At 36.1% G+C, this 26,636-nt stretch overlaps 6 protein-coding genes across 6 annotated transcripts; 3 read left to right on the forward strand and 3 right to left on the reverse strand.

Annotated features, from left to right (window-relative positions):
* Nucleotides 1-633: 633 nt before the first annotated feature.
* LOC145611549 (pentatricopeptide repeat-containing protein At1g11630, mitochondrial-like) lies at nucleotides 634-3,630 on the forward strand. Its single transcript, XM_081666892.1, has 2 exons — nucleotides 634-1,034; nucleotides 2,313-3,630. Exons 1-2 carry the CDS (start codon nucleotides 671-673, stop codon nucleotides 3,149-3,151), a joined length of 1,203 nt encoding a protein of 400 aa, XP_081523018.1. The 5' UTR covers nucleotides 634-670; the 3' UTR covers nucleotides 3,152-3,630.
* A 276-nt stretch (nucleotides 3,631-3,906) lies between these two features.
* Nucleotides 3,907-7,593, reverse strand: LOC145612643 (cardiolipin synthase (CMP-forming)-like). The gene is made up of 8 exons (XM_081667968.1): nucleotides 6,961-7,593; nucleotides 6,006-6,072; nucleotides 5,858-5,932; nucleotides 5,612-5,663; nucleotides 4,875-4,960; nucleotides 4,715-4,789; nucleotides 4,525-4,619; nucleotides 3,907-4,438 (listed from the first exon to the last, which is right to left on the reverse strand). Exons 1-8 carry the CDS (start codon nucleotides 7,422-7,424, stop codon nucleotides 4,345-4,347), a joined length of 1,008 nt encoding a protein of 335 aa, XP_081524094.1. The 5' UTR covers nucleotides 7,425-7,593; the 3' UTR covers nucleotides 3,907-4,344.
* Nucleotides 7,594-9,420: 1,827 nt separating this feature from the next.
* Nucleotides 9,421-12,358, forward strand: LOC145610903 (putative serine/threonine-protein kinase PBL23). Its single transcript, XM_081666165.1, has 5 exons — nucleotides 9,421-9,685; nucleotides 10,166-10,350; nucleotides 10,668-10,857; nucleotides 11,109-11,500; nucleotides 11,942-12,358. The coding sequence occupies exons 1-5, from the start codon at nucleotides 9,463-9,465 to the stop codon at nucleotides 12,356-12,358; spliced, it is 1,407 nt and encodes a 468-aa protein (XP_081522291.1). The 5' UTR covers nucleotides 9,421-9,462.
* Nucleotides 12,359-14,586: 2,228 nt separating this feature from the next.
* Nucleotides 14,587-17,925, forward strand: LOC145612642 (protein NRT1/ PTR FAMILY 1.1-like). Its single transcript, XM_081667967.1, has 4 exons — nucleotides 14,587-14,725; nucleotides 15,141-15,358; nucleotides 16,146-16,696; nucleotides 16,915-17,925. Exons 1-4 carry the CDS (start codon nucleotides 14,602-14,604, stop codon nucleotides 17,801-17,803), a joined length of 1,782 nt encoding a protein of 593 aa, XP_081524093.1. The 5' UTR covers nucleotides 14,587-14,601; the 3' UTR covers nucleotides 17,804-17,925.
* A 699-nt stretch (nucleotides 17,926-18,624) lies between these two features.
* Nucleotides 18,625-22,509, reverse strand: LOC145610904 (putative disease resistance protein At1g61300). The gene is made up of 3 exons (XM_081666166.1): nucleotides 22,451-22,509; nucleotides 22,211-22,326; nucleotides 18,625-21,188 (listed from the first exon to the last, which is right to left on the reverse strand). The coding sequence occupies exons 1-3, from the start codon at nucleotides 22,507-22,509 to the stop codon at nucleotides 18,742-18,744; spliced, it is 2,622 nt and encodes an 873-aa protein (XP_081522292.1). The 3' UTR covers nucleotides 18,625-18,741.
* On the reverse strand, nucleotides 21,547-25,662 carry LOC145610905 (F-box/kelch-repeat protein At3g23880-like). The gene is made up of 4 exons (XM_081666167.1): nucleotides 24,515-25,662; nucleotides 23,936-24,010; nucleotides 23,257-23,329; nucleotides 21,547-22,326 (listed from the first exon to the last, which is right to left on the reverse strand). Exons 1-3 carry the CDS (start codon nucleotides 25,660-25,662, stop codon nucleotides 23,269-23,271), a joined length of 1,284 nt encoding a protein of 427 aa, XP_081522293.1. The 3' UTR covers nucleotides 21,547-22,326; nucleotides 23,257-23,268.
* Nucleotides 25,663-26,636: the final 974 nt, after the last annotated feature.

The following is a 26,636-nucleotide window of genomic DNA, read 5'->3' on the forward strand; positions in this document are numbered from 1 at the left end:
ATGCGCAATTGCATTAATTAACTACGTTAATCATTTAAAGGGATTAGCAAATAAATGAAAAGTTGATTCATTGTGAAAATGCTCAAGTTTCGTTGGACATGCAAAATTTGCAACAAAGAGGTGTATTAGACTAAGATATTTTATTACGCAGTAGCTTTTACGTATTTATGAGAGGTTTAATGATCTTATAAAGTTGCATATATACCCTTTTTTGACGTATTTTGTATCCGATATATTCGTATTAGACATTTTTGCAAGCTAGCAAATTCAATACATTTAGTACATGAAAAACGAAGTTTTATAATTTAATCTTGAAATTAATGTAATAACCCGGGGCATCACCCGAGGCCTAAAAACTAGTTTCCAAGTTAAAAGTCGTGCACTTGTGCTACGTCCGTATCGATTTTAGGGTCTGTTCTCTTCAACTTAATTTCAACTCAATTCTGTTCAGTTTTCAATTTCCTTCCCTCATAAACAGTTCAGTTTAACTATTTTTAATAAATGAAAACAGACCCTTAATGAAACGAGCTTATCAATTCGACCCATTAGACCCTTACTAGCCAATTCCACGAGTCGGAGTACAATTCTGCAGAACTTCATAAACCCCCCCAAAAGCCAAAACTAAAACCCTATTCTTTCTCTCTCCTCAACCTTTCTTCAACCTTCATCAATGGCGTTATTCGCCAGATTTCGATCAAGATCAATTCTTCAACTCCGAAACTACTCATTATCTCCCTCATCAATCCTAAGCTCAGATTCCAAAACAATCTTAACAAGCAAAGAGAAATCTAGGGCAGCTCTTTCTCTCCTAAAAACCGAGAAAAACCCAGAAAAAATCCTCGACATTTGCAGAGCAGCTTCCTTAACCCCAGAATCTCACCTTGATCGCATCTGTTTTTCTGTCGCCGTTTCTAAGCTCACTGAATCGAATTACTTCGAGGGTATTCGCGTTTTTATTGAGGAACTTAAGAAACGCCCAGATTTGCGAAACGAGCGATTTATTGCACATTCTATTGTACTATATGGGCAAGCTGGTATGAAACGTTTCTCTTCATTTTCTTATCAATTTCTTCATTTTATTAGGTTACTTGGCAATTTTGTTGATTTGGGTTGTTGCTAGAACTGTGAACTGAGGAATTAATTAATAGGAAAATCTTGTTTTGTGCTTGATTTTGAATTGGATTTGGGTATTGGAAATGATGAATTGAGTAAATTAATCAATTGTTATTGCTAGAAATGTGTAAATTCTTGTTTTAGCTTCAAATTTAGTTGGATGAATTTGAATTTAAATCCTTAGTATTGTTTCAAAGTTGTAATTTTTCTGAGTATTGTGTTGGGTCAGTGCAAAGTCAAATTATGAGTTGGATATTGTATATATTCTGTTCATTTGTTGAAGGTGGTGTGATAGACTTAATTTTACCTTCGACGACAGAAGTGATGACATTACTGATTATAACAGCTTTTATGAGCAAATTTGCACATTGAATTGTTCTGAACTGTGAATTGATATCCCTTTTAGATGCAAAAACTAGGTTTCGGGTTTATTTGTCAGTTCGAACTGATGTGTGTGTTGGGTGAAGTTGAATGTGGTTGGAACATGATTTGGGGGATGATTATGGTGAGAAATTTATAATGTTTGAACTTTGTGATTCAGTTTACATTGTTCTGGCTGAACTTGGCTCTGAAAGATAGTTTTAGATGAGGGATAATAACACAATTAAGAGGGGAAGTTTTTGGTTTGGGGTTAATTTGTGTCTCTGATGTTGAAAGTTTTCGAGCTAGAATGAGATCAAATATGCAATTATTATGGTATTTGACAATGGAGATATACAAGGTTACGTGATGGAGTAATTTTGGTGGTGGTTCTTAATCTTGTTTGTTTAACTCTGAAACTTGCCGATGTGATGGAGTAAAGAAGGCTATGTCAATCTGACAGTTCTGAACTCAAATTTTCTGGGCATATGTGGGTTAGTGAAACCATTCAAATCTTTTCACCTTAAGAGAATTTAGTTCTGGAGTATTAAGTTCAAATAGGGACATAAATAAATTTATATAAGTGTTTGTTTCTAATAAACAAATTTATTGGGACATAAATAAATAATTTCTGATAAGTTTGGTAAGTTTAACAAGTTTTGATATGTTGAGATAGGTTAAGATCATTCCAGATAAGTGAACTTGAGGTGATTAGAAATTGAGAACACATGGTGTGTTTGTTTCTAGTTTAGATGTCCAGACCCAGCTGATCTCTGAATTTGCAAGTTCTAGTTTACCTTTTTTTTCGCCAACAAACTGATGAACAATGCTGTTTGCAGGTATGCTCCAAAATGCCATTGATACTTTTCAGCAAATGGAAGAACTGGGTATACATAGGACAGTCAAATCACTCAATGCTTTGTTGTTTTCTTGCATTTTTGCTAAGAAAAATAACGAGGTCAAGAGAATTTTTACGGATTTTCCAAAAACGTATAACATTCAGCCTGATATTGAAACTTATAATACTGTGATCAAGGCTTTTTGTGAGGCGGGTGAGTCGACTTCAGGTTATTCAATCTTGGCTGAGATGGGGAGAAATAATATTAAGCCAAATGCAACAACATTTACTAATATGATTGCTGGGTTTTACAAGGAGCAGAAGTTTGAGGATGTGGGAAAAGTACTAGAGTTAATGAAAGAGCATGGATTGAAACCAGGGCTCAGCACTTATAATGTCAGGATCCAGAGTTTGTGTAAGTTGGGAAGGTCATTCGAGGCTAAGGCTCTGTTGGATGGGATGCTTGAAAGGCATATCAAGCCGAATTCAATTACCTACTCTAATTTGATCCATGGGTTCTGTAGGGAAGGGAAACTTGAGGATGCAAAGACGTTGTTTAAGAGAATGATCAATCATGGATGTAAACCGGACACTGATTGCTACTTTACTCTTATATACTACTTGTGCCAAGGTGGTGATTATGAGACTGCATTGCAGATTGCCAAGGAGAGTATAGAGAAGAATTGGGTTCCGAATTTTACTACCATGAAATCTCTTGTGGAAGGTCTGGTGAGCGTTTCAAAGGTTGATGAAGCCAAGGAGCTTGTTGCTCTATTGAAGGAGAAATTCCCAAACAATGCTGATCTTTGGAAAGAAACTGAAGAGAAGCTATCACAGTAAGGGGGACTAAAGAATTGATCTTCACATGCTTTGTTGGATATTATACTATTAATAACATTGTAGCGGAGATGTCTGCTTGGGTACTACTTTGTATTTTGTAAAAGCTCCTCCTTGTTCTTAAGCCTAGATACTAAGCTTTTTTGACATAAGATAAGGTCATTAGCTCTTTTTGCTTGCTGATATTTCCTTAGAATCTTTTCTTTGACCTAGTGATGGTGCTTTTTGAATGGCCACTCTCATCATTGCTGTTTAATTATTGTTTTGCAAGCAGCAATAATTTGTGAAATCTAGCCAGAGAACATATACATTCAGATTTGCTATTTTGTAGACGACTGTCTTTGAACGGCTCTGTGTAGTGTGTTTTGTAATTTGTATTACACCATTACTTCTGTAGCTGAGGCGGTTATTATTGCTATTGAGATACCAAGAACTACCATTAATACCTCAACAGCTGCAGGGTGAGCCTCACACACACTAAGTCTTGTAGTGATTTGTGAGATCAAGAGGGTTAGAATTCTGAATTCTCTAATGTGCACACCTTTGTATGAGTAGTATTACATGCGAGATCTCATGTAAAGACTAAAGTACTAAAGTGGAAAAGAATTTTATGCTTTCATCTGGATTCTCTAATATGTTTTTGTTTGGTGTAAACTTGTTAAAAACGGCTTTGCAATTTTTTTTTGAGGAACTCTTGTAATCATTATTCAAAATTGGAAGATAGAAAAAGCAAAAATCCTGGAGTTGTGTTCTTTTGTGATACTCTGGAGTTGTGTTCTTTTGTGATACTCATGAAATCCACAGACAACAAATGGAATAGTACTCATGACAATAGACCAACAGCACATCTTCCCTTTTACATTACTTTACGCCGCATCTACATCCTAAACTATTAATTTACAAAAAGGCAAAGTACAGCATAGGAGGACTAATCACCATTTCTTTTGTAATCAGTCCTCACTTGTTAAAACTCTTGCAGCTCGAGAGGTTGGAGTCTGATCATCACTATAGCTTTCAGGTTCTCATAAATGATCCACTCTCTACTACCCAGTGAACTTGAAAAGAACAAACTCCGAGTCAAAAATCATGCATGACGTAGAGAAGAGTCTGACAGGCCGGCCTTGGCATAGTGCACATCATTTCCATCAAGCGGAATCATTCTGCAACTTAAAGAGTGAAGCGGTGAATATTCCACCTTAACGACTCCTTACTCTAAAGAGTGATCTGTTCCTCATGTGTTGCACTCCATATGCTGCAGTTGAACCCACTGTTGTAGAAGCCACAAGCCAGCTGCACCAAATAACATATATCCAGCTTTGCTTAGTAGCTCATGTCAACCAAATGGTATAAACAACAATACTCTTTCACCAATATACCTCAGATATGTGACGTATGTCTGTGTCTCAGGAGTACCAAGTTCAGGCTGCAGCAAGGCACCAGCGACTAAGATGATCTGGAAAAATGTATTTACCTGCCCAAAGACTTGTCATGGCCTGAAGAGGACACATGCCCCATAACACAAACCAGGAAGTGGGAACTGAGCTCCACAAAAACCAAAATACTCACCTTGCTGATAAATAAAGGTTCAATCTTTTCAGGATGCGTTCCATCAATATTGAAGAAGTCGTACCAACTCTTCCACTGTACAAAGATCTCTGTTTGTAAAGTAGCAAAATATATTTTTTCCCCCTTTACAATAACTACCAATTCATGAGAGGAGACTAACCTGCCAACTTAAGCTACTGCCTCTTTTGTAGAAAGCACCGCCAACAAGCATTACGTCCCGCAGCACCACTATGCTAACAAGTCCAGCTTCACATTACCACCAAAGCTTCATAATTAGTTCTCCAAACATGTACACACTACTAACTTATGCTCTTCACTCTGTGATTTTACACCCAACTAGCCAAGCCTAGTATATGGCAAGGATATTTATGCATATACTTGAACCAAACAAATGATCCATGAATGGCATAGAACTAATTCAAATGCATATCCCAGACTTGATTCAAATCATCAAATAATGACCAGTAACACTTGAACCATCACAAAAATATAAAACTTCAGGATCCAGAAAATGGAAAAGTTAATGAGACAAAATGACTCCAATTTATATTTGGCTGCTGTGTTCTATTCCCCAAGGCACGAAAATTCTACAGAAGTAGATAAGACATCAAATGGAGGAGATGGGATGACATTTGCAACTCAAACTAAACCAAACAAGCAATTCCTTTCATAAAAATCTTTTTTCTTAATTGTAAAGTATCAAGGAAGCTGTAATTTTAATTTAGAACAGAAATAACTATTTACTAAGCTGTTGCTGTTATTTTCTAAAAAGAAAAAAAGCATTGAATAAACTCGGAAAAGCCAGTGTATCATGTCTTTATAAGAACGAAGCCTAAATACAAAATATGGAACATAATTCTTTTTCCTAACCCACATGTAAGCAGATAGGTCACTTACGATGTAGAAGACCTTTCTCTACCATTGCAACAGCAACACATCCAACTAAAACCTGTACCACCAAAATGCATAATTGCAGACCTTTAAGATAAGTGGACAAATGTATCATTCTTTTGTAGATAGTGTGTGTGAAATTTCTCAAAGAATGAAGCTTGGAAGAGAGAATTATAGTGTATCATTCTTTTATGTATTGTGTATGATATTTCAAAGAATGAAGCTTGGAAGAGAGTATAATAGCTCCTTTACCTTATCCGCAAGAGGATCTAGATAGGAGCCAACAACTGAATTAATGCCCATCTTCCTGGCAAGGAATCCATCCAGCTACATAAACAAAAAGACTTAGGTCTTGATCATAAAAAAAATCTGATGACACACGATTGAAAGACATTCTCACCCAATCTGAAGCACCAGAAATGGCTAATCCTGCAAATGCCGGAAGATACCATTCATTTACAATCATCCTGCACATAATCAGATTACATCAAAACCTTCTTTTTCTCCTCAAGTCAATCAGCCAAACACCTCCCCAATCCTCCGAAGAGTCCGAACGAACAAAAGACAGCATGGAATTAACACTAGCCACAGGTATAAAGGTAAACACTTATTGCAAGCATAAGTTCAGCATAAGTTATGAAGACAGTCAAGCCAAAATCCTATAAGCGCATAAGTTCAACATATTGCTGACTGCTCTCACTCATTTACATAAACCGACACAATTGCATACATGTTATTGTGGATCTTAAAAAATCTTCACCATATCCTTGCCTTTACAAGTCTCCACAGGACTACAGCCCCTATGATTTCTAGTCTTGTGAAGTCCAATAGAGTAAGGGGAAACCGGGAATAAACTCACCGTAGCTATCCCCCTCATTCTTTTTTTGGTGTTTAGAGAGTCACATGGGCGGGGATGAGAATCGATCCCGTGATCGACCGGAACCGGGAGGGAAGCTCTAACCACTTAAGCTATCCCTCTATTATATCATCATTCTAAAAGTAAGACATTCTCTAGTTCGAAATTAATAGTGCATATACTTATTATTTTACCACAATGTCGAAACAATAGTTTGTCACATATAATAGTGTGATCAACCAATGAGGCCTTGGCCTAGTGTTTCGAGGGCATTTGTACAATAGGTCACAAGTTCGAAACTTCCTCCCAAGTTCGTAAATTGTAATGCCATTGTGGCTCATCCAGAACCAAAAGTGATCATAGTAGCTTTCTTCTAGTACTAAAATTATGTTCTTGAATCTTGAAAGTTCTTAACACAACACTATTACAAAAACATCACTAACAGCAAAATTGAAGATAGACTAGCTAATTCAAGAGCAATTGAGCTTAAAATGCTTACCAACCGAGCAAAGGACCTGAAAGCAACCGCGCAAACGAGACGAAATTAGGCAAATTGACAATACTATCAACCAAACCACTGCCATTAACATCAACCTTAGCATCAATTTTCTCAACCCTCGCATCAGAAGACGGCTTAACAAACCCTAAATTGATCGGAAACCCTAATTTAGCATTCTGCAAAATCTTGAAGCTACGGGGTAAAACGACGTCGCTTCGAACAAGAAGTGGGGTAGCAGATTGAGAGAGCATCCATGGAGATGAAGAGAGGAAGAGGGGCCCATTGAAGAGAGAGAATGAAGGGGAGATGATGACGTCACAGGAAAGAGGAGAGAGAAAGCGAGATTGAGAATGAAGAGGAGAGAGAAAAGGGTTTCGAGAAAATGGTTGCTGGGATTTGATTTTTGAGATGATTTTGAGATTAGGGTTTTTGATGATCTTCTGAAGGGATCTGAAGATCGCCATTGTTGTTGAGCTTGAAGATCAATTGATTTCAATTGTTTTCCTTTTTTTTTTTCAAAATTAACAAATTAACAAGTGATTATATTAATTGGGGAGGAAGAAAGAAAGAAAAAATGGAGGTTTTAGGAGGGTTTTTTTAAGATGGGAAGAAGATGAAAGGTGGCACAACACGTGGTTGACTAACTATCCATTTTTGTTCCATTTGTCTTAAGTAAAAAACTTGAATTAGGAAGGAATGATTGAATGAAGTGTTGATTATTGAAGTTAGGTTGTGGGCTTGTGGCTACTATGGGGTGTGCCTCGTGTCGAACTCATTTATTTCGAAATTGGCTAGGCTCGATCCAAACTCCATAGCGTAGCTCACTATCTACGTGTCATATTAATTTTTTAAAAAGACAATCAATTTTGAAAAGTAAAGCTATAGGGTTGACAAAGTACGCATGGATAGCCATGATAGCTTGTCTGTGTCTATGGTTTTCGTGCTTGAGCTACGCTTTTTTCATGTCAGGTCGGGTTGTGCCATAAGGTTGCAAGTCATATGACCTAATGGGCTAGTGGCTATTGCTATCTTATTAAAATTTAATTAATTGTTAACTTATCACACCTTATGTTAACTTGTTTTTCTCAAGTGATTGGAATAGAATCTTGTCCTTTGCTAATATAGTAAATTGTTGACTTATTGTTACTACATTATCAAATTGATCATTCCTTTGACCCTTAGTACTACTCATATATGTCATGATGTCAATATGTATATACTTGGTATGTTTTTTATGGCTCATCTGTTCCGAATTGATTTTATTAACTAAAACCACCTATCCAATTACCCAAACAAAAACCTTAGAACTTTCCAATTAACAAACATCAATTTTCATTGATTAATTGATCACACAACATTGACATCAATGCTACGCATATTAGCTAGTCTTCTATCTTAATGTAGTCGTGTATACAATATACATCTAGTCTTTGTACCATGATCTAATTCCTACTTTTTGAAATAATGCTGTTAGATTATTTATTAATTTATCAATTTGTTTATTTATTTTTGACTGTTATTTAAATGTTTGGTCAAACGTCCTTGCATAACGTACACCAAAAAAAAAAAAAATACATAAATAAAAAAAAAAGAAAAAAGAACCAAATTAGAGAGGGATGGGGATGTAATTATTGTAAATCACATATTGATCAAGAATTTGAGATGAAATAATATTACGTTTTTAAAACCACTTTATTTCCCTCGCACCATACATAAGCTAATTTTTAACTTATGTAGTGTTTTTTTCACATAAGCTAATTTTTTGATTTCACATATCTTATTTGAACTTATTACTTTTTATCTTATCTAATTTTATTACATTTTATCTTATCTAATTATCTTATAAAGTGAAAAGAATGTAGTCTTAATTCAACTTATATAAAAGCCTTTTTTTGTAAGTATATTATTCAATGATCATTTGATCATGTATCTATTTAGAAAGTACAAATACATGCATACATGATTAAATGATTATTAAAATTAATTAATGTTTATTAGGATGATGCTGACACGAGGTTGACCAAGATCAGATATAATACACCTTAGTTAAAAAATCAGCCAATAAAAGTTAAAAGTTTACGGAAAAAAAGAGATAAACATGTATAAAAAAGGAAAAAAAATAAAATAGATGAGATAATTAATTCTGTTAAAAAACAAATTGTCAACCTAATCACATACATATGGTCGTGCAGCCAATACATAGTTGTAATGTTGTAACAAACAAAAATTGCAGGCCTAGACTTGTAATATGCCAACTGTTTCAATTTAATTAAATTTTATATAAATGGAAATAAAATGGAAAATATTATATTTTATTTATAAATTAGAGAAAATAGAGGGGGGGTTTTTTTTTTTTGGTTTATTATATATTAAATTTAAAGGAGAGAAATTGATTTAGTAATGAATGGTTTATGATAAAAAGCTAAAGGAGGCAAAGTTAACTTTGGGGTGTTTGCTTTTTTGAAGGAAAATAAGGAGGGGAAAATAATAAGCTGAAAGAAGATGATCTTTCTTGGCTGCTGCAGGGCGGAAATCCTCGACGAGGAAGGCCGTAGCAGCAGCAGTAGCAGCCTCGTGTCGACGCCGAGGAAGAGCAATAGGTGGAGGAGGAGAAGGAGTAGCAAGAGAGGCACTATGAATAACGAGAGTTATGGTACTGATTATCATGCTAAGATGTCTATTGCTACCGTTGTTAAGACCTTCTCTTTGAGAACTACTACCAAAGGTTTTCTTTTGTTTTGTTTTGTTTTTTTTTTTTTTTAAATTTGGATTTTTTTTTCGTTATTTGAAAATGCTAAAATTTTCAAGTTTTTTTGTTTTTAATTAGCATAATGCATGCTAGAATGATTTTGAAAATGATCTTATTACATGATTAATATGTTATGATTTTAGGGATAGATGATGTTACTATTAATGTACACATACATGTTGTAAAGATAAAGAGTATGATTTTCCAATGATTTGCATTGAGGTGTAGCCTCCTTTTTGTGTTAAAAAAGGTTTTGGAAAAAACAACATTGACGAAAATAATAATCTAATTCAAATACCGAAGGTGGAAAATATATGTTATGATATTAATATGTGCAACTTTGGGGTAATATTTGTAAGATATAAATTTTTTTAAAGTTGCAGGTAACAATTAACGGATGTAGTATATTTTTATATGATCTAAATTAACCCGAACATGTATCAATGTATGTGATAGGTAAGAAGAAACAGCAGACGGTTGATTATTCTGATAGATCAATCACAGGCCAAAAGATTTCAGCAGCTCAAACATTCACATTTCGGCAAATGGCTAACGCGACCAATAACTTCAGCATCGATAATCTCGTAGGTGAAGGCGGATTCGGGAGGGTGTACAAAGGTTACCTTCAAGGTGTAGACAAGGTAATGTCACACTTCCTCTAATTTGTTTTCTTAGAATTGCAACAATTTGGCTTTTGCATGCATTTTCTATACACGAATTTTGGTCACGTATTAGTTGGATTTGTCTCAATATGTTTTTGTATCAAAGGTTTATAATATTAACTAATCTATTATTTAAGATTAATGATTAAAGTTGTGCATTGACAAATTTGCTGGTCAAATAATTGCAGTTTTAAAGGAAATGAAGTTTAGTCCATAGTCATAGATTTAGCTTAGTTTGTCGCGAATATGGAATAATGATCTTTAATTTTATTTGTTGTTGTTGTTGTTTGAATCAGGTTGTGGCTGTGAAGCAGCTTGACAGGAATGGACTGCAAGGAAACAGAGAATTTCTTTCAGAGGTTTTCATGTTAAGCCTTGTTGATCACCCAAATCTTGTCAATTTGATTGGATATTGTGCAGATGGTGATCAAAGAATTTTAGTATATGAATATATGGCTTTTGGATCCTTGGAAGATCATCTTTTAGGTAATATCAATATCAATTCCTTTTTAGGGTTATCGAAATCTTAGATCACTTAAAATTATCGGGTTTAAGTTGAGTCAACTTCTAAAGTTAATATTACATTTGACTTTATATGTTACTTATTTTAGCTAGGTTGCAAATTCTAGATGAAATGTGTATTTTTAGATAAATTTTCATGAGTTATCAAGTTATATTTGGTCCGATTTTAGCAGGCCGAGTCAATTGTTTGACTAGTCTATTGACACCTATTCTAGATCTTCCTCCGAACACGGAGCCCTTGTCTTGGCAGACAAGGATGAAGATAGCCGAGGGAGCTGCCAAGGGGCTCGAGTATTTGCACGAGACTAGCAAGCCACCAGTGATCTATCGCGATTTCAAAGCATCAAACATCCTATTAGACGAAGAATTTAATCCTAAACTCTCAGACTTTGGGCTAGCTAGAATTGGTCCAACTGGGGACAAGGAACATGTATCGACTAGAGTCATGGGCACGTATGGATATTGTGCACCCGAGTATGCCATGACTGGTAAGCTCACCACAAAATCGGACGTGTATAGCTTTGGAGTTGTCTTCCTTGAGCTCATCTCAGGAAGGAGAGCCGTTGATACTACTAAACCAACAGCTGAACAAAACCTCATTTCTTGGGTATGTCTAAATTCTTAACTAGCAACTCTGTTTAATTTGTTTTAATAATTATTAGTTGTGCAAACTTGTAGCGGCTTTGAGAATTATTATGTTGGATTATCTATTAGTAAAAATTAAAGAAATTTGTTACATTATATTAACAATAATGTTTAGGCAAGTTTATAACCTAGTTATTCATACCAAATTTGTGTAGGAACTATTATTGAATTTAGAAGCGTATGTATATGAGTAATATGACCTAGTTTGGTCATAATTCACCTAAGTTGATCCACCTGTTCCCCCTTTCTCGGATTTTGTGGACTTGGGCATAAATTATAGGCACTAACTAGTTGTACTACAACCTTTTATGGCTCGGCCCATGATCAACTCTATTATGCAATGTATATAAACTGTTTATCTCATGTTGAAGTTTGTAAAGCCTAATTTTTTACCTTCTTGTAGGCACAACCACTCTTTAAGGATAGAAAGATGTTCACAAAGATGGCAGACCCACTACTAAAAGACAAGTATCCAGTAAAAAGTTTGTATCAAGCCCTTGCAGTAGCAGCAATGTGTCTACAAGAAGAAGCTAGCACACGACCTTTAATTAGTGATGTTGTAACTGCCTTGGCATTCCTATCAAAACCGGAAGATGACTATGAAAGCCCTAGGAATTCTGTCATCATACACGCCGTGGAAGATGAAGACATGGAGGATGATCACGAGGAAGATTATCATAAAGACGACGAAAATGAAGATGAAGATGAAGATGATAAGAAGGTACACCAACATGGTTATGTGGTAGATATAGATGAGTCCTCGCCTAACCGGCCTTTCGAAACTAGTCACCCTCTTCCTACGCCGGATAGTAATGCGTGATATGAATGTTGTGGTGTAGATTTTGCCCATTTTGGGCCATTCCTTTGTATGTATGAAATGCTAGAGATTGTAGATTGTAGCCAAAATTTCTCCCTCAATGAACGTACATTAATAGATTATTAAAGGGGTTTAATTATTATGAACTTGTTTCTTAAACTCTTATTTGGTACTAGATTCAAGCTAAATTCATAGCTGTACCCTTTTCTTTGAGGATGGTTGAATTGTGTGATAATTTTTCTCTAGCTCGAGAAATTTACAATCTACTACGTATATAGATATAATTATCTTGTCTCGTCTAACAGTGACCATAATTAAGAAACAAGTCATAATCAAGTCACAAGCCAATTAGTTTGGTGGTAGATGGATGGGCTTATCACTTTTTTATTTATAACTAGTGAGTAATCCGGGCGTTGTCCCGAGTTACTACTTTTATAGTTGTGCAACTGTTAATTTTAAGAGCATCTAATATTGTGTATGTGTATGTGTCTTCAATACTTTATAGTACAATATTATTTATTGTGCAAGGTTAAAACATATTTGACAATTAGTTTAGTTGGTTGAACAATAACCTTTCTTTTAAGAGGTCACGTGTTCGAACCGGAGTATTGTTGTTTGTGTGGATGACGTGGCATACTAAGAAATTGAATAAGTGACGTGGCGAAATAAGGGAGTCTAAATAAGGGAGTCTACATGGCGCATAGACGTTTATAGTAACGCCTTTTAATAGATTAGTATAGATATCAATATCCACATTATATTTTGTATTTCCCGTTGTGTAAAATTATTACTTCCTCCGTTTTCTTTTACTTGCAACACACCTTTTAGGCACGCAGTTTTAGGAGGTGATTAGTGAGGGTAAACGAGCGAATTTATCAATATAATTTTTACACGAAAATTAGAATAGGGTTAAGTATCATTTGTAAAAATTATAATGAATAATTTATCCGTTTACATTACATAAACCCGACCTCAAAACACGTGCCACAAGGCTGTGTTGCAAGTAAAAAGAAACGGAGGAAGTATAAGATACTTTATACATACTCCCTCAATCCTCTTTTGATTGCACCATAAACATACTTTTTGTGAGAGCTTTTTAGGTCAAATAGTGCAAATAATAAAGGATGGAGAGAGTACAAAACAACATACTTACACACTCGCATATATACACTAGTTACAAACTTACACGCAAGCTTTTAAACCTATCTTTGTTTCAAACAAAATCACTTATAGATCATGAAATCATGATCGAGCATGCATTTTAATAAATATTGATAAAGTTTCCGAAACCCCAATATTGTTAATTTCATGTTTGCAAATGATTATGCTTTGCGTGTTTTTTAACCACTATTACCAAATTTTTGTCCCTATTTACATATCTAACTTTGATCACGCTTTCGTATCAAAGTTAATTTGAAGTTGTGTATTGGTAAACATGCCAACAAAGTTATCAAAAATAAATAAATAAATAAAAATACACACACCCCACACACACAAAGGCCGGGATTACTTTGTAAACAAAAATGCTAGTAGCACTTTTGTATTTTGGACATAAATCTATTCACAAAAACTAGTGATAAATACAAATACTACGTAAAAAAAATGGTCTCAAACCCACTTTCTAACCTATAAATCGCTCAATCTAACTCAACTCATACATGATTTGATCGATCCACAAACTAGCCAAAGTCGGGTTTTCCTCAACCAACCCGGTCCCACCTCGGGTTTTCCCGTGTCCCATCCCAACTTAGGGCCTATTATCTTCAGCTTATTTTTAATTCAGTTCAGTTCTTATCTTAATTTTTTTCTCTCATAAAAATATTCAGTTCATTTCAGTTCAGTTCAGCTCAATTCAGCTCCAATCAATCAAAGCAGACTCTTACATCGAATACCACCCCAGCCTATAGTCTAGACTAACCCATTGGCAATCTCTTGACCATTATATGTCCCAAATAAAGAATAGACTATAGAGCAACAGAAAACATGACATAAATTTATGGTGGTACCAAAGAAACCACGAGGGCCTCGCGTTGTGTCAGTAACTAATGCGAAGACGGTCGTATTCACTATCCCATTGACTTGGGATTCTAATATCTTATTCTTGCACAACATCAACATCAACATCAACATCAACTTCTCTTCAATTTCATATATTCAGCTTTTCATAACTATACAATCTTCAGTAGCTCAATATATATTTTTTTGTTTCTGCAATTTCTGAAATTAAATTACAAAGAAATCAAATAATGGCGATTGATGAGAGTGTAGAAGAGGAAAAAAGGGTGTTTTTATTAAATCATCAGAACTCACATCATGAATCCCCTAAACCCAGAACAAGGGGTGGTCTACTTACTCTGCCTTTCATTATTGGTACAACTTAATTTCTTCTTTCTAAGCATTTTCCCAATTCTTTTATTAGCTTATACTTCTTTCTGATTTTGGATTATACTATTTCTTTTAACAGTTTGATATATGCAGCCTTAAGGACTAATATACATTGAATTTATTTCCTGTGTTGGGTTAGGAATATATAACAAAATCATGCTTCAATTGGTGTTTTTATTGCTTATTTAATGCTTAAAGTTTGCACTTTTAGTGGGTTGTTTACCTTTTTTTTTTTTTGGGTTTTGCATCATTAAGTATATTTCGTTTGTTGGATTAGAAATACATGTATATAGCATATTCATGCTTCAATTGGTGTAATTATTGCTTAGTTAATGCTTAATGTTAATATTTGATGGGTTGTTTGCATTTTTTGGTTTTGTAATTTGATTTTTATGGGCAGTGAATGAGTCATTTGAGAAGGTAGCAAGCTATGGTTTATTGCCCAACATGATATTTTACTTGATGAATGTGTATCACTTGGAAGCTGCAAAAGGGAGTATCATATTGTCACTATGGTCTGCTGCTTCCAATGTACTGGCCATTTTTGGGGGGTTTCTCTCAGATTCTTACTTGGGTCGTTTTCGGGTCATTGCTTTTGGGACTTTTTGCAGCCTTCTTGTAAGTTGATTTTTGGATTGTTTGATGTCTTTGTTTTAAATACTATTTCCAATTCAGGTTCTTACTATTTCTGGGGAAATTTATTAGGATTCTGAATAATTCTTGCTTGTTTTCCTCCTGAAATCATGTATATAGTACTTAATAGAGTATTTGATAAAATAGGACATGTTGGTTTGCATTTGTGTTCAATGTGACGGCATTTGATTGATATAAGTTGCAATGCCGTTAATTTTCCTACTGCCTTGCTAAGAGAAGCATTTTGGTCCCCTTACGTAAAACTCTATGTTTGTTCTGTTAAGTTAGTTCATCCTTTGAATGATTTAAGATATGATAGTATAAGGAAATATGCTACTTTTTGAAAAATATAGGAGTATGAGACTTGTGGTGGTTCTGTAAATGGGAATGGAAATTATACTATTAAGTGAGTTAGATAATATTGTGAAGGAAAGAACTATGGAAAGTTTCTTATGAAGGTAATGTATTGTCATTTTAGTCAACTATTCATTGAAATAAGAGCTCTTATGTGGAATAGGGTTATTTCCACAAGGATTAGGGAAATTGTGAATAGTTCTCATGTTTGAACGAACAAAGGGATAAGTTTATTGGACTTCATTTATTTGGAATCTATATAAGAATTACATTTTTGTTAGTGGGCAACATTAAGTTGATAATACTGTAGTAATTTCTTGAAGAAATTAGTTATCGTGCTTAAACCTTCATTTGACTTGCTATTTCAATTAACAGTATGCATCAGTAAACTAAGAATCTGCGTGCTCATTTTTTACAGGGAACAATTATGCTTTGGTCGACTTCTGTGTTCCCATGGATGAAACCTTCACCTTGTGCAAAGTATAGTAATGATTGTGACACAGCTACTTCGCTTCAATATCTTGTTTTGTTCGGCTCTTTTGGCCTAATCTCCATTGGAGCTGGTTGTGTGCGACCTTGTTCCCTGGCTTTTGGGGCTGATCAAGTGAATGATAAAGAGAACCCTAATAATGAAAGGGTTTTAGATAGTTTCTTTAACTGGTATTATGCCTCAACAGGATTGTCTACTATCATTGCCCTGACATTTATTGTGTATATCCAAGATAAATTTGGCTGGCAAATTGGATTTGGTGTGCCTGCAATTTTAATGGTTCTTTCTCTTGTGACCTTCCTACTCGGTTCTCCATTGTATGTACATATAAAGGCCAAAGAAAACTTATTTCTTGGTTTGTTTCAAGTTCCAGTAGCTGCATACCGGAGAAGGAAAATTAGTTTCTCTGTTGATGATGCTGAAGTGCATTACTATTGCGAAAATGAATCTGAGGCCACTACCCCAAGTGATCACGTAAGGTACACTTAATTAGTTTGACATCCTTCATAACTGATTGTCTGAATACTTCTGCGACCAACCTCACAGTGTTTTATGGTTTAGTTTGTCATTCTTCATCACTGAATGTCTATATACTTCTGCAACCAACCTTACATGCTTTGAGGTTTCTTGTTTTTAGCTATATAGAACTCAGAATCAGCTATGTAGTTGATTGTGTTGTATCTGTTGCAATTTGTAGGTGTTTAAACAATGCTTGCGTAATTATAGATCCTGCAAGGGACTTGAATCCAGACGGATCTGCATCAAACCCATGGAGCCTCTGCTCTGTGGAGAGAGTGGAAAGGCTTAAATCTATTTTAAGAATTATGCCTATGTGGACTACAGGAATCATGATGCTAGTAGCTCTAAACAACAGCTATACAACCCTTCAAGCGAAAAGTATGGACCGACATATCATTGCAGGTTTAGAAATTCCAGCAGGTACTTTTCAAGTTTTTTCAATTGTGACTATCACGTTCTGGGTAGCATTTTATGATCGTGTTGTTGTGCCATTGATGGCCAAGTACCTTGGCATGCCACGTGGGCTTGGACCTAGAGTTCGTATGGGAACTGGGTTACTGTTATCATGTGCGTCACTGACAATTGCTGGAGTAGTGGAATCCATCAGACGAAAAGTTGCTATTGATGAGGGATTGGAAGATAAACCTGATGCAGTGGTCAACATGTCAGCACTGTGGCTGGCGCCACAGCTTGTGTTGCTAGGATTTGCTGAGGCCTTTAACGCTGTTGGTCAGATAGAGTTTTATTATGCTCACCTTTCTAAGAGCATGTCAAGCATTGCGATGGGTATATTCACACTAGGAATGGCGGTATCAAGTGTGGTGGGTAGCCTCTTGGTTAATCTTGTTGATACTTTTACAAGCACTGGGGGAAAGGTGAGCTGGTTATCAAGCAATCTGAATAAGGGTCATGTGGACTACTATTACTGGTTGGTTGCTTTTCTGAGTTTGATTAATTTCCTGTATTTTCTTCTATGTTGTCGAGCATACGGCCCATCTGAGAGTTACAGTCACAGTCACAGTCACAGAAGTAAGCGGTATGATACTGTAGAACACGATTCAGCTTGATTACTACGTGCCCCCTTTCTGGGTCCTTTTGTTGTTTATGTAAACTTTTGTTAGTATTACTATCTGTAACATTATTGGTCTAATAATGTTAGAACGATAGCTTTCACTTCTTCTTTTCCTTCTAGAGCAACTTTTTTTTGTATTTTTGGGTTGACATTATTTGATCTAATCTGTAACATAATTGATCTAATAATGCTAATTTGTTAGTATTACTTTTGTTTGTCGTATAGTTTTGAGTTGACATATTCTGAATTGACAATTTTATGATCAAGAATCGAAAATATTTCACTAATCTCAAGGTTGCTGAACTTTCCACGAATCAATTCTGCCAAGAGTAATCTGATCCTGGTGAAAGGTATACAACTAGAGTAGCTTTATGCAACTGCACTAATTAATGTCTAACCTCGATTCAACAGTGTTACGAGATTTTTAACTCCAAAGATATATTGTAATACAGGTGATAATCGTGATATTGGTTTATATGTTGCCTTAACTATGCTCTTAGATGAAGTTTCAGAAAGTCTTTCTTCTTGGAATTGAAGGTATATATAATTATATATAACTATAACACCCTCAGACCCTCTCATTTATCGTCAGATTGATCCAACCTACAATGTATCGTAGTGGATTATAGAATGACAGTAACGGGACTTTTGCAAGAGGTAGGAAGGTCTTTGATCTAATAGATGATGCAAGAACCATCCACCGGCTAGATGGGAGAAAGCTGAATAGTATACAAAGCACCCAGGAAGAAAAATGCAAGGTAATTTACTAATTTTAGATGATGATTTCTATAAATTGTTGCTTAAAGTTGCTAGTTATGATAGCCTTACACTATAAAACATAATTGAGTGTAATACAGGTAGATTTAGTACTTTATAAACATGCTCAAATTCCTCTTTCAGTAAACTGATAACAAAAAAAACAGTATTACAGACTTACAGAGTTACAGTAAGCTTATAAAGTATCTTTTCAAGGCTTCGGAGACACTGCATCATCTCTATAGAGAAAAGATAGTTCAAGCCACTGCAATTAAACAGATTCAGGACCTTCAAGTTCTGAAAGTCGATGCCTGTTTTCTCGAGTGTGTTGCTGGGACTTAAGCTGCCAGATCTGCATGCACTCAGGTATAGCTCCAAGGTTCCTTCTGGAAGTTGCTGACCAACAGGGTAGCCGTCAATGAATGCTATACTGTTTTCACCTAAGGCCCCATTAATGTTGAATCCACCAACACAGAACTTAAAACGAGGTGCACGTGGGCGTGGCCTTGTTCCAGGAATAGCTTTCATGTATTCACTGAACACCTCTTTGTTAAAGAAATTGAGTTGTAGAATCCTCAAGTCATTTATATAAGCAAGCTCCTCAACATAAGCTTCCCTTGAGTTTGACCTTGTTTGTTTCGATTTCCAACTATAAGCCTCAGCATCATTCATCATGAGAAGCAATTCTTGCAAACTTTCTAATGCACTCACTAATCCAGCTTGGAGTTTGGTCAGTTTGGAGTGGGAAAGATCTAGACGCCTAAGCTTTTTCAAATTTTCCATTCCTAATGGTAATTCTTCTAGAGGTGTTCCGAAAAGGTCTAGTACAATCAGTTCTTCGAGGTTGGACAAGCAAGGTAGGGATCTCAAGTTGAGGCAGTGGCGTAAATGAAGCACTTGAAGGAATCTCAGGCTACAAAATGATGATGGGAGGTTATAAATATTGGTGCAAGATAAATCTAGTATTTTGAGATTTGGGGTTCCAATGAAAAAGTAATCTGAAAATAGATCAAGTGGGTTATTCTGGAGTAGCAATGTGGACAATTTTGGACAATTGGGTTGATTTTTAAGTACTCCTAGTTTATTGTACATGAAAGAAGCTCTTAGTATCTCACCATTCGGATCATCGATTAATGGAAAGTCTGTGAGATCGTTCCCTGAATCGATTAGCACCCCTGATCCTTGTATCAAATTCACTGCCATATCGTGTAATGAGCTAAGCATCTTGACTGTCTCTCTGGTGCCATTGGAGTCTGCTTTCTCTAGAAGACGCGCAGTTTTGAGTAATGTCAGTATATTCCTCCCTTTCTTTCTCTTCTCTTGCAGTGATACAATATACACATCTAGCAAACCTTCCCATATCCAATTGTCTATCAACTGTTCTACGTCGATAGGACAACCTTTTGGATACAAGGCACAATACAGAAAGCAATTTTTATAGGTAGTATTTTCTAGCTTCCTGTAGCTGTATTCCAATCTCTTAAACTGTGTGTCAGCTGAAGATGCAGGCTTAGTTCGGCTACTCAACATTTCCTTGAGCGCGAGTATAGAAGAAATCTCACTCAAGCTCTGACAATGTATTCCTCTCATATGATATGCCAACATCATGATTTCTGATGGCAATCCCTGACAGTTTTCTACTGCTTTCTTCATCAGATCCACTGCCTCGCCTTTTAAATTAGGAAGGGGACGGCCAAGATTACTCTCGAAAAATTCCCATCCATCAGAGAGAGGTTTTATTTCAAAATATTCGTCTTTAGCAATCTTATTACATGTAAGTTGTGACCTGGAAATCAATACAACCTTGCAAACAACTCCGTCTTCCTCTGGAATTCCAATATCGCGAAGGGTGAAATTCTCCCATAAGAAATCAATAAATACTAAACACTTCTGCCTTCGAACAAACTCATCACGAATCTTTGTAGCCCTGTCTCTATTATCATCAGTAGCAATGATGTCAATGTTAAGACTCTTCATAATCTTCTCTTGGAAAGCCTTGAGTTCAATTCCGTAGTCAGCTTCCACCCATATAACATAAGCAAACGTTTCGTGGTCATCGGTCATAGCCTTGTTACAAACAGCTTGTGCAACAGCAGTCTTGCCAACACCGGCGATTCCATGTATGCAGACGACTTTGACATCATTCCTCTGGCTGATGCACTCCCATACCTTTTGTACATCATCGCCTCTCGTCTTCAACACAATATCGCTATGAGACCACTTATATCCTTTCACCACAGGCTTATGTCTTTCTATCAACTTATCAACCTTCTCAATTTCTTGTTGAATTGATTTTCTTGCAGCACGCCTGCGACAGCAGTTAGGCAAGCAGCCACTCGTACATGTGGCTTCTATGTTGTTTTCTAGCTGTTTAATCTTTTCTTCTACGACTTTGAGGGTGTCATTTGCTTCTTTCTTCCATTTTATCGCGTCATTATTGGGGATTGCAATCCCATTTACTTGTCGTTCGAATGTATCTAGCTTATCTTTGCCTGTTTCTAGCTTCTCCTTCAACTGATTCAATTTCGCTTCTAGTACTTCAAAAGTGTACGGAGCATATGCCTCTCGAATGCAAGGAGATATTAACCCACTAACTAGACCAGCAAGTGTTTTTGTTGCAGCTACTGTATAGCATAATGTTTACATACCATGGAAAATTTAAAGCAAGTTAGTAATCACATACTTCAGAGTTCAAACTGATATCAATACACAAACTTTACAACCCAAATGAGAATTTTAAGCAAAAATGATAGGGATTTTGCCATTTTGGCCTGGGTTGCCCACCCTCCCTCCCCTCTGATTAATCACAAATTCACCATGTAAGACTTTGGAAATTATGTTTGTACCCCTGGCTTCTCCTCTTCTATTAATTATTTTCTTGGTGTCGTTACACCCGGTTCACCCTTTGGGCTAATCCGGATTTGGGATCAGTTCTGGGTGATTAGGTTTCAGTCCCCTCCCAATTGTATTGCACGGGATCGAACACGGATCCTCCCTACCAAATATAGTCCTAATCACCACTACACCAACATTCAATAAAATACTATATTTAATAACAACACAAAAGTTTGAATTTTATACATGTTTGTCAATGCACAACTTTGATCATTAATATATTAATCACCTTGTAGTTAAAAAAATAATAAAAAAATCAAAAAAAAAAAAATCAAAAGAATACTACTCTATATATTAATATTAAAAAACAACGTTGCCCATTAGAGCTCTTTCTATTAGGCCAAAATGCAGATACTACGGAGTAGTATGCAGCAGCAACAACATCGTTTTGACTCTTTGATTTTTAAAAAACTCTGATTTAGGTGGTAGTAGTATAAAATAAAAAATTAAAGGGGTAGCAAATGTGAAATAGGGTGCTTTCCCTGGTAGCAAATGTGAAATTTTCCTTTAAGAAATTATGAATATAGATGAGCTTGATAGTTAATATGATGGGTTCAGTCCCACTTTCTTTTTCTTAGAGTCAAGAATTAGCGACAAAGCATTTTCTGATTAGTAACAAAGCAAGCTCAATTTCAAGTTAGTACTAAACATGCCAGGCTACTACGGAGTAACCGAGTAAGTACTAAGTAGATAATTAGTCACAAAACTAATAACTAAACAATAACATTCCCATGTCTAATTACCATCTTACTAAGCATAATTCGTTTACGAGTCAAACTAATAACCACTCCACAAGCCGAAGCAACCACTTCACAAGCCTCATCAGGAAAAAAAGGTCCAACGCGCAATATCACACCAACATGCAAGCTGCATATAGCATGGAATTGAAACAAAATAGGCAAATCAAACATTAGCATAACAGAGGAATTAACACTACATAAACAACACACAATGATCATTCAAAGACTTTATGCTGTAAAATCCATCTCACATAACAGATTTCCACAGGAATCTCACATAACAGATTTTCATAAGCTGAATAATGTTCATTCATGATTAAGCATACATGTGTTATAATATGCAAATATTATACACAATCGACACACACAATGATCATTCACAGACTTTATGCTGTAAAATCCATCTCACATAACAGATTTCCACAGGAATATCAAATAACAGATTTCCACAGGAATCTCACATAACATATTTTCCAGCATACATGTGTTATAAAATGCAAATATTAATTACACAATCGACAAAGTTGGCTTTGTGACTCTTTGTGGTAGTAGTGGTCAATCGATATATGGTCAAAAGAAAAAAAATCTATATTTCTTCCTATACCTATGAATTCCATTGGACCCAGAAATGATACATTGGAAAAATCCTTTGGGTCTTCCAATATTAATAGGTTGATTGCTTCGCTCCCCTATCTTCCAAAAGGAAAAAAGATTTCTGAGAGTTATTTCCTGGATCTGAAAGAGAGTACAGAGTACTTGGTTTCTAATGTAGAGATAAAGGATTAATGTTCCATGGAAAAAAAGATGTCACGTTGTCAACCATGAGCTACTATATTCACTTGGATTAGACACATGAACATGAAGTTATCTAGGCACGCACAAAGCTTAATTCACATAGTTTAGTTGTCACTTAGCTGTCTACTATCCGACAAATGCAATGTTAGAAGAATCTTCATTATGATAAAAAATAATAATAGAAAAAGATATCATTAAGATGTTTCAGCTTTCAATTCTGAATCAATACACTTGGTAGAAATAGTAATTTAGCATCACAAACCTGAAAGCATATCTAGAATTCACGACGAAACTTTATCATTTGATTGCACATTACAAAAGCCTTTCCCATGCGTCTACAAAGAACCACAACAAAATTAGTATCAGTCAAAGAGCATCAGGTGACAAACGCATTAAAATCAACAGATGATTTGAAAAGTATGCTTACAGCACTTCTAGGGTACGGTAGACCAAAGGTATATATAGGTTAAGATTTTGTGTCTTGGGGTGCCTTATATACAATTTAGGGGTTACTCGGGTTAGAGTGACTTTCTGATTGTCATTGAGTTTACAATATAATCCAGATTCTCAGTTGTAAGGCCAGAGGTAACCTTGAACATGTCTTATACTATACACTTGTCTTATCCTACAATGTGTGTGCAACCAAGGAATAGGTACATGCTCGGACTGAAGCAAATTAGTAAGGTGAATTTAAGGTTTTAATCATATATGTTATACATTATGACACTTAACATGCACGCTAGTCAGGTTGGTGAACATAATAAGCTGTGTTTTTCTTCCAAATTCACAGAAATAAAAAGTCAGACACCAATATGAATGTAATGCATTGACTAATGTAGAACAAGACTGTCAAACATCCCAAGTACTACCTTTCTACAAGAAAAGGAAACAATTTAGGACAATCCTTAAGGAAATTTGTGTAGATGATAGAGGTATCTTACACTCTGATAGTATCTAGAGATGAAATATTCTCATCTTCATTGCACACAGTACCATCTTCCTCCAAACGCACAGTCCTGTAACCACAATTAACATTCCTCATAACGCAACATAAAATCGTACAAGAGACTAAATCATATTTTCATCCATTCCTTCACAAATGACATAGTGAAACAGGTTAATAGCTCTTATATCAGCTGAACATTTCTTTTCGACATGAAAAGTTCCAATCATAGAAAACTATCATCAGTCAAATACTTCAGACTCAATATCTTTAACTTATGATTAGTTTCTGCATTAGGAATCAAGTAATTAAGAAACAACCAACTCAATTGAGACCAACCAATGAAGCAAGGCTACGTGAAGAGCCATGAAAGACATGAAGTTAATGATAATAGAGATATCTTTAGCATAAGCATTAGGAATATAGGAAAATATACGAACAATTAAATCAGGTTCACTAAGACCACATTGGCCACTCAATCATAAGAAAGCATAGGTAACTAAGGCTTAATTTCTTACTCAATAGCATAGAAAAATTAATTAATTTATTCACACAATGAAATTAAAATTGTTCATACCTCTTGCCCTCACAATCTTTTTCCAGGAAAACCAGGCTCTCTGTGAATGTACAAGCATAAAAGGCAGCAAACATGCCATCATAGCGAATAGTTACCATGTTTTTGGTGCCAGGATCATAAGACACCAGCTCTCCTTCAAAGGTTTGTGCTAGTACCTCTCCATTCTGCTTCCACCTTAGAACCTTCAGCAATTTCGGCTCCTCGAAATCAACTCTCAGAACCTTACTCCAGGAATCAATCACATCATACTCCTTCTGAATCCACATCTCAAAACCATCTCCATACCTATTATACTGAATCATTGACAGCAAACCCTTGAACTCGGAAACCTCGAGAACAATAGGGCAGACCTCAAGCAATGCCAAAGGCAATTCCATCTTCCTAAACCTCTCTTCCTCAACATCAAACACCAACAGACAATTATTCTTAAACGATGAATCCGACTCGTCTTTCCTATCAAATCCAACCCAATGAACACACCCTTGCAGAAAACACTGAGACCAGATATCCTCAGCAATGCAAGTAGTAACATCATCAGCAAAAACCCACCTCCAAACCCCCAATTTAGCACTATAAACCTCAGCTTTTGGAGGAATCTCATCTAACCCAGAACTAAGCTGAATGTAAGAAACCCTAACAACCTTCAAATCCTGAGTTTTGGAATCATACCCAAATCCAAAAACATGCATATAAGGCCCAACAACATCAAACACAATTCTGGGTTTTGGTAACTTAATATGCTTCTTAATCAAAGGATTCCACAAATAGAAAGTATATTTGTTCCCAAATTGAGTATCAGCAAGAAAAACAATACCATTAACGCACCCAACAACACGAAAATTCAAACCCACCCCAGTTTTAAAAGGAAGAACAGAACTCTTGTTAAAAACCCCAGAAATTTCTTCAGAATCAGAGGAAAAATGGTAAGATTCAACACCATTTTCAGTAAGGGAAGCTTTAGTGAAGCTTCTAAGGAGGAAATTGAGATGGGTTTGATGAAATTTTGTGTGTGAAGTTATGAACTGAGGAGATAAAATGAGAGAATACCATGTTTTGCAGACACAAATGCATTTTACTAACTCTTTTGCTGGGATTCTCTTCAGAATTTCCGACCATAATTCTCGCCAATTTTCAGCCATTTCTGACATTGTTGATTGTATGGGATGATATCTGGCATGACCGATATCTTATGAAAACATGATCAGGTTTTAGTAATCATGGAGAATATGCTGATATGTCACAGATTGAAGACATGTCGGCCCACCGAAATGTAACACGTGGCAACAGAAGCTCGACACTTGGCACAAAAGGCTCTGCATGGATGAGAGCCACCTGTCAAGATAAACCATTATAAATAGTAGGTAAGACCTCATTAATGAGGACATTAATTACACTCTTTATCTCTCTAATCTCTCTCTACTTTCTCTCTCTCTTACTTTCTTTTTCTTAAACACCTTTCTGACTTTACCATCGGAGTGGTTATCCCCGGATCACCCCGGGGTTAGCTAACTTCTTCTCATTGTGTAGGTTCTCAGCTTGCCGATAGGAGTATCAGGATCTCAAGTCCAAGTTCTCTGTGGAGTCGGGATCAGACAGAAACAGTTTGGCGCTAGAAGGAGGGGAGCAGTTGATCACTTCTATCGCCTAAGAACCTCACACAAAAATAAAACACGTGTATAACAACAACAATCATGACTGGAAACAATGGAACACCAGTAGGACAACCCCAGGTGGAGATAGTAGATGAAACCCATACCCTAGAGGATAACCAGTTCCATATGCCGATAACTCCCCCAGCAGGAGGAGGGGAGGCAGAGGATCCTATGGCAGCATTCACCCCGGATGAGTTGGAAACGGCTGCCAGGGTGATGAGTGCAATGAGTAGGAAAAGGAAGGAAGCAGAGGCAGCACGAGCTGAAAGAGAAGCTGCTCAGGCAGAAAGAGGAGTATTGCACCGAAACCAAGAAGAACAGTATAATCAGTTGGAGAACCCGTCAAGGAGGCCCCGACATGAGTCGCCGGTAAGGACGCATACAACATTACGGCAGGATGAACAATCCTCGAGCCGTGCTATGAGCACCAGAACTCAGCAACAAAGGAGTTCGCAAGTGGAAGGGCAAGC

Source organism: Chenopodium album, chromosome 24, assembly GCF_948465745.1.
Source record: "Chenopodium album chromosome 24, dcCheAlbu1.1, whole genome shotgun sequence".
Taxonomy (NCBI): Eukaryota; Viridiplantae; Streptophyta; class Magnoliopsida; order Caryophyllales; family Amaranthaceae; genus Chenopodium; species Chenopodium album.

What these genes read in the sequence shown, in the direction of transcription:
- LOC145611549 (XM_081666892.1), top strand. Translation starts at nt 671, where the DNA reads ATGGCGTTATTCGCCAGATTTCGATCAAGATCAATTCTTCAACTCCGA. An exon ending in TGTACTATATGGGCAAGCTG is followed by an intron (nt 1,035 to 2,312) that starts GTATGAAACGTT and finishes TGCTGTTTGCAG; the next exon opens with GTATGCTCCAAAATGCCATT.
- LOC145612643 (XM_081667968.1), bottom strand. Translation starts at nt 7,424, where the DNA reads ATGGCGATCTTCAGATCCCTTCAGAAGATCATCAAAAACCCTAATCTC. An exon ending in TTTCTGGTGCTTCAGATTGG is followed by an intron (nt 5,933 to 6,005) that starts GTGAGAATGTCT and finishes TTGTTTATGTAG; the next exon opens with CTGGATGGATTCCTTGCCAG. An exon ending in AGAGAAAGGTCTTCTACATC is followed by an intron (nt 4,961 to 5,611) that starts GTAAGTGACCTA and finishes GGTAATGTGAAG; the next exon opens with CTGGACTTGTTAGCATAGTG.
- LOC145610903 (XM_081666165.1), top strand. Translation starts at nt 9,463, where the DNA reads ATGATCTTTCTTGGCTGCTGCAGGGCGGAAATCCTCGACGAGGAAGGC. An exon ending in CTTGGAAGATCATCTTTTAG is followed by an intron (nt 10,858 to 11,108) that starts GTAATATCAATA and finishes CACCTATTCTAG; the next exon opens with ATCTTCCTCCGAACACGGAG. An exon ending in AACAAAACCTCATTTCTTGG is followed by an intron (nt 11,501 to 11,941) that starts GTATGTCTAAAT and finishes ACCTTCTTGTAG; the next exon opens with GCACAACCACTCTTTAAGGA.
- LOC145612642 (XM_081667967.1), top strand. Translation starts at nt 14,602, where the DNA reads ATGGCGATTGATGAGAGTGTAGAAGAGGAAAAAAGGGTGTTTTTATTA. An exon ending in TACTCTGCCTTTCATTATTG is followed by an intron (nt 14,726 to 15,140) that starts GTACAACTTAAT and finishes TTTTATGGGCAG; the next exon opens with TGAATGAGTCATTTGAGAAG. An exon ending in ACCCCAAGTGATCACGTAAG is followed by an intron (nt 16,697 to 16,914) that starts GTACACTTAATT and finishes TGCAATTTGTAG; the next exon opens with GTGTTTAAACAATGCTTGCG.
- LOC145610904 (XM_081666166.1), bottom strand. Translation starts at nt 22,509, where the DNA reads ATGAACATTATTCAGCTTATGAAAATCTGTTATGTGAGATTCCTGTGG. An exon ending in TTCCTGTGGAAATCTGTTAT is followed by an intron (nt 22,327 to 22,450) that starts GTGAGATGGATT and finishes TGCTATATGCAG; the next exon opens with CTTGCATGTTGGTGTGATAT. An exon ending in TCGTAAACGAATTATGCTTA is followed by an intron (nt 21,189 to 22,210) that starts GTAAGATGGTAA and finishes TATGCTATACAG; the next exon opens with TAGCTGCAACAAAAACACTT.
- LOC145610905 (XM_081666167.1), bottom strand. Translation starts at nt 25,662, where the DNA reads ATGTCAGAAATGGCTGAAAATTGGCGAGAATTATGGTCGGAAATTCTG. An exon ending in AAAGATTGTGAGGGCAAGAG is followed by an intron (nt 24,011 to 24,514) that starts GTATGAACAATT and finishes TTGTGGTTACAG; the next exon opens with GACTGTGCGTTTGGAGGAAG. An exon ending in TCTCTAGATACTATCAGAGT is followed by an intron (nt 23,330 to 23,935) that starts GTAAGATACCTC and finishes GGTTCTTTGTAG; the next exon opens with ACGCATGGGAAAGGCTTTTG.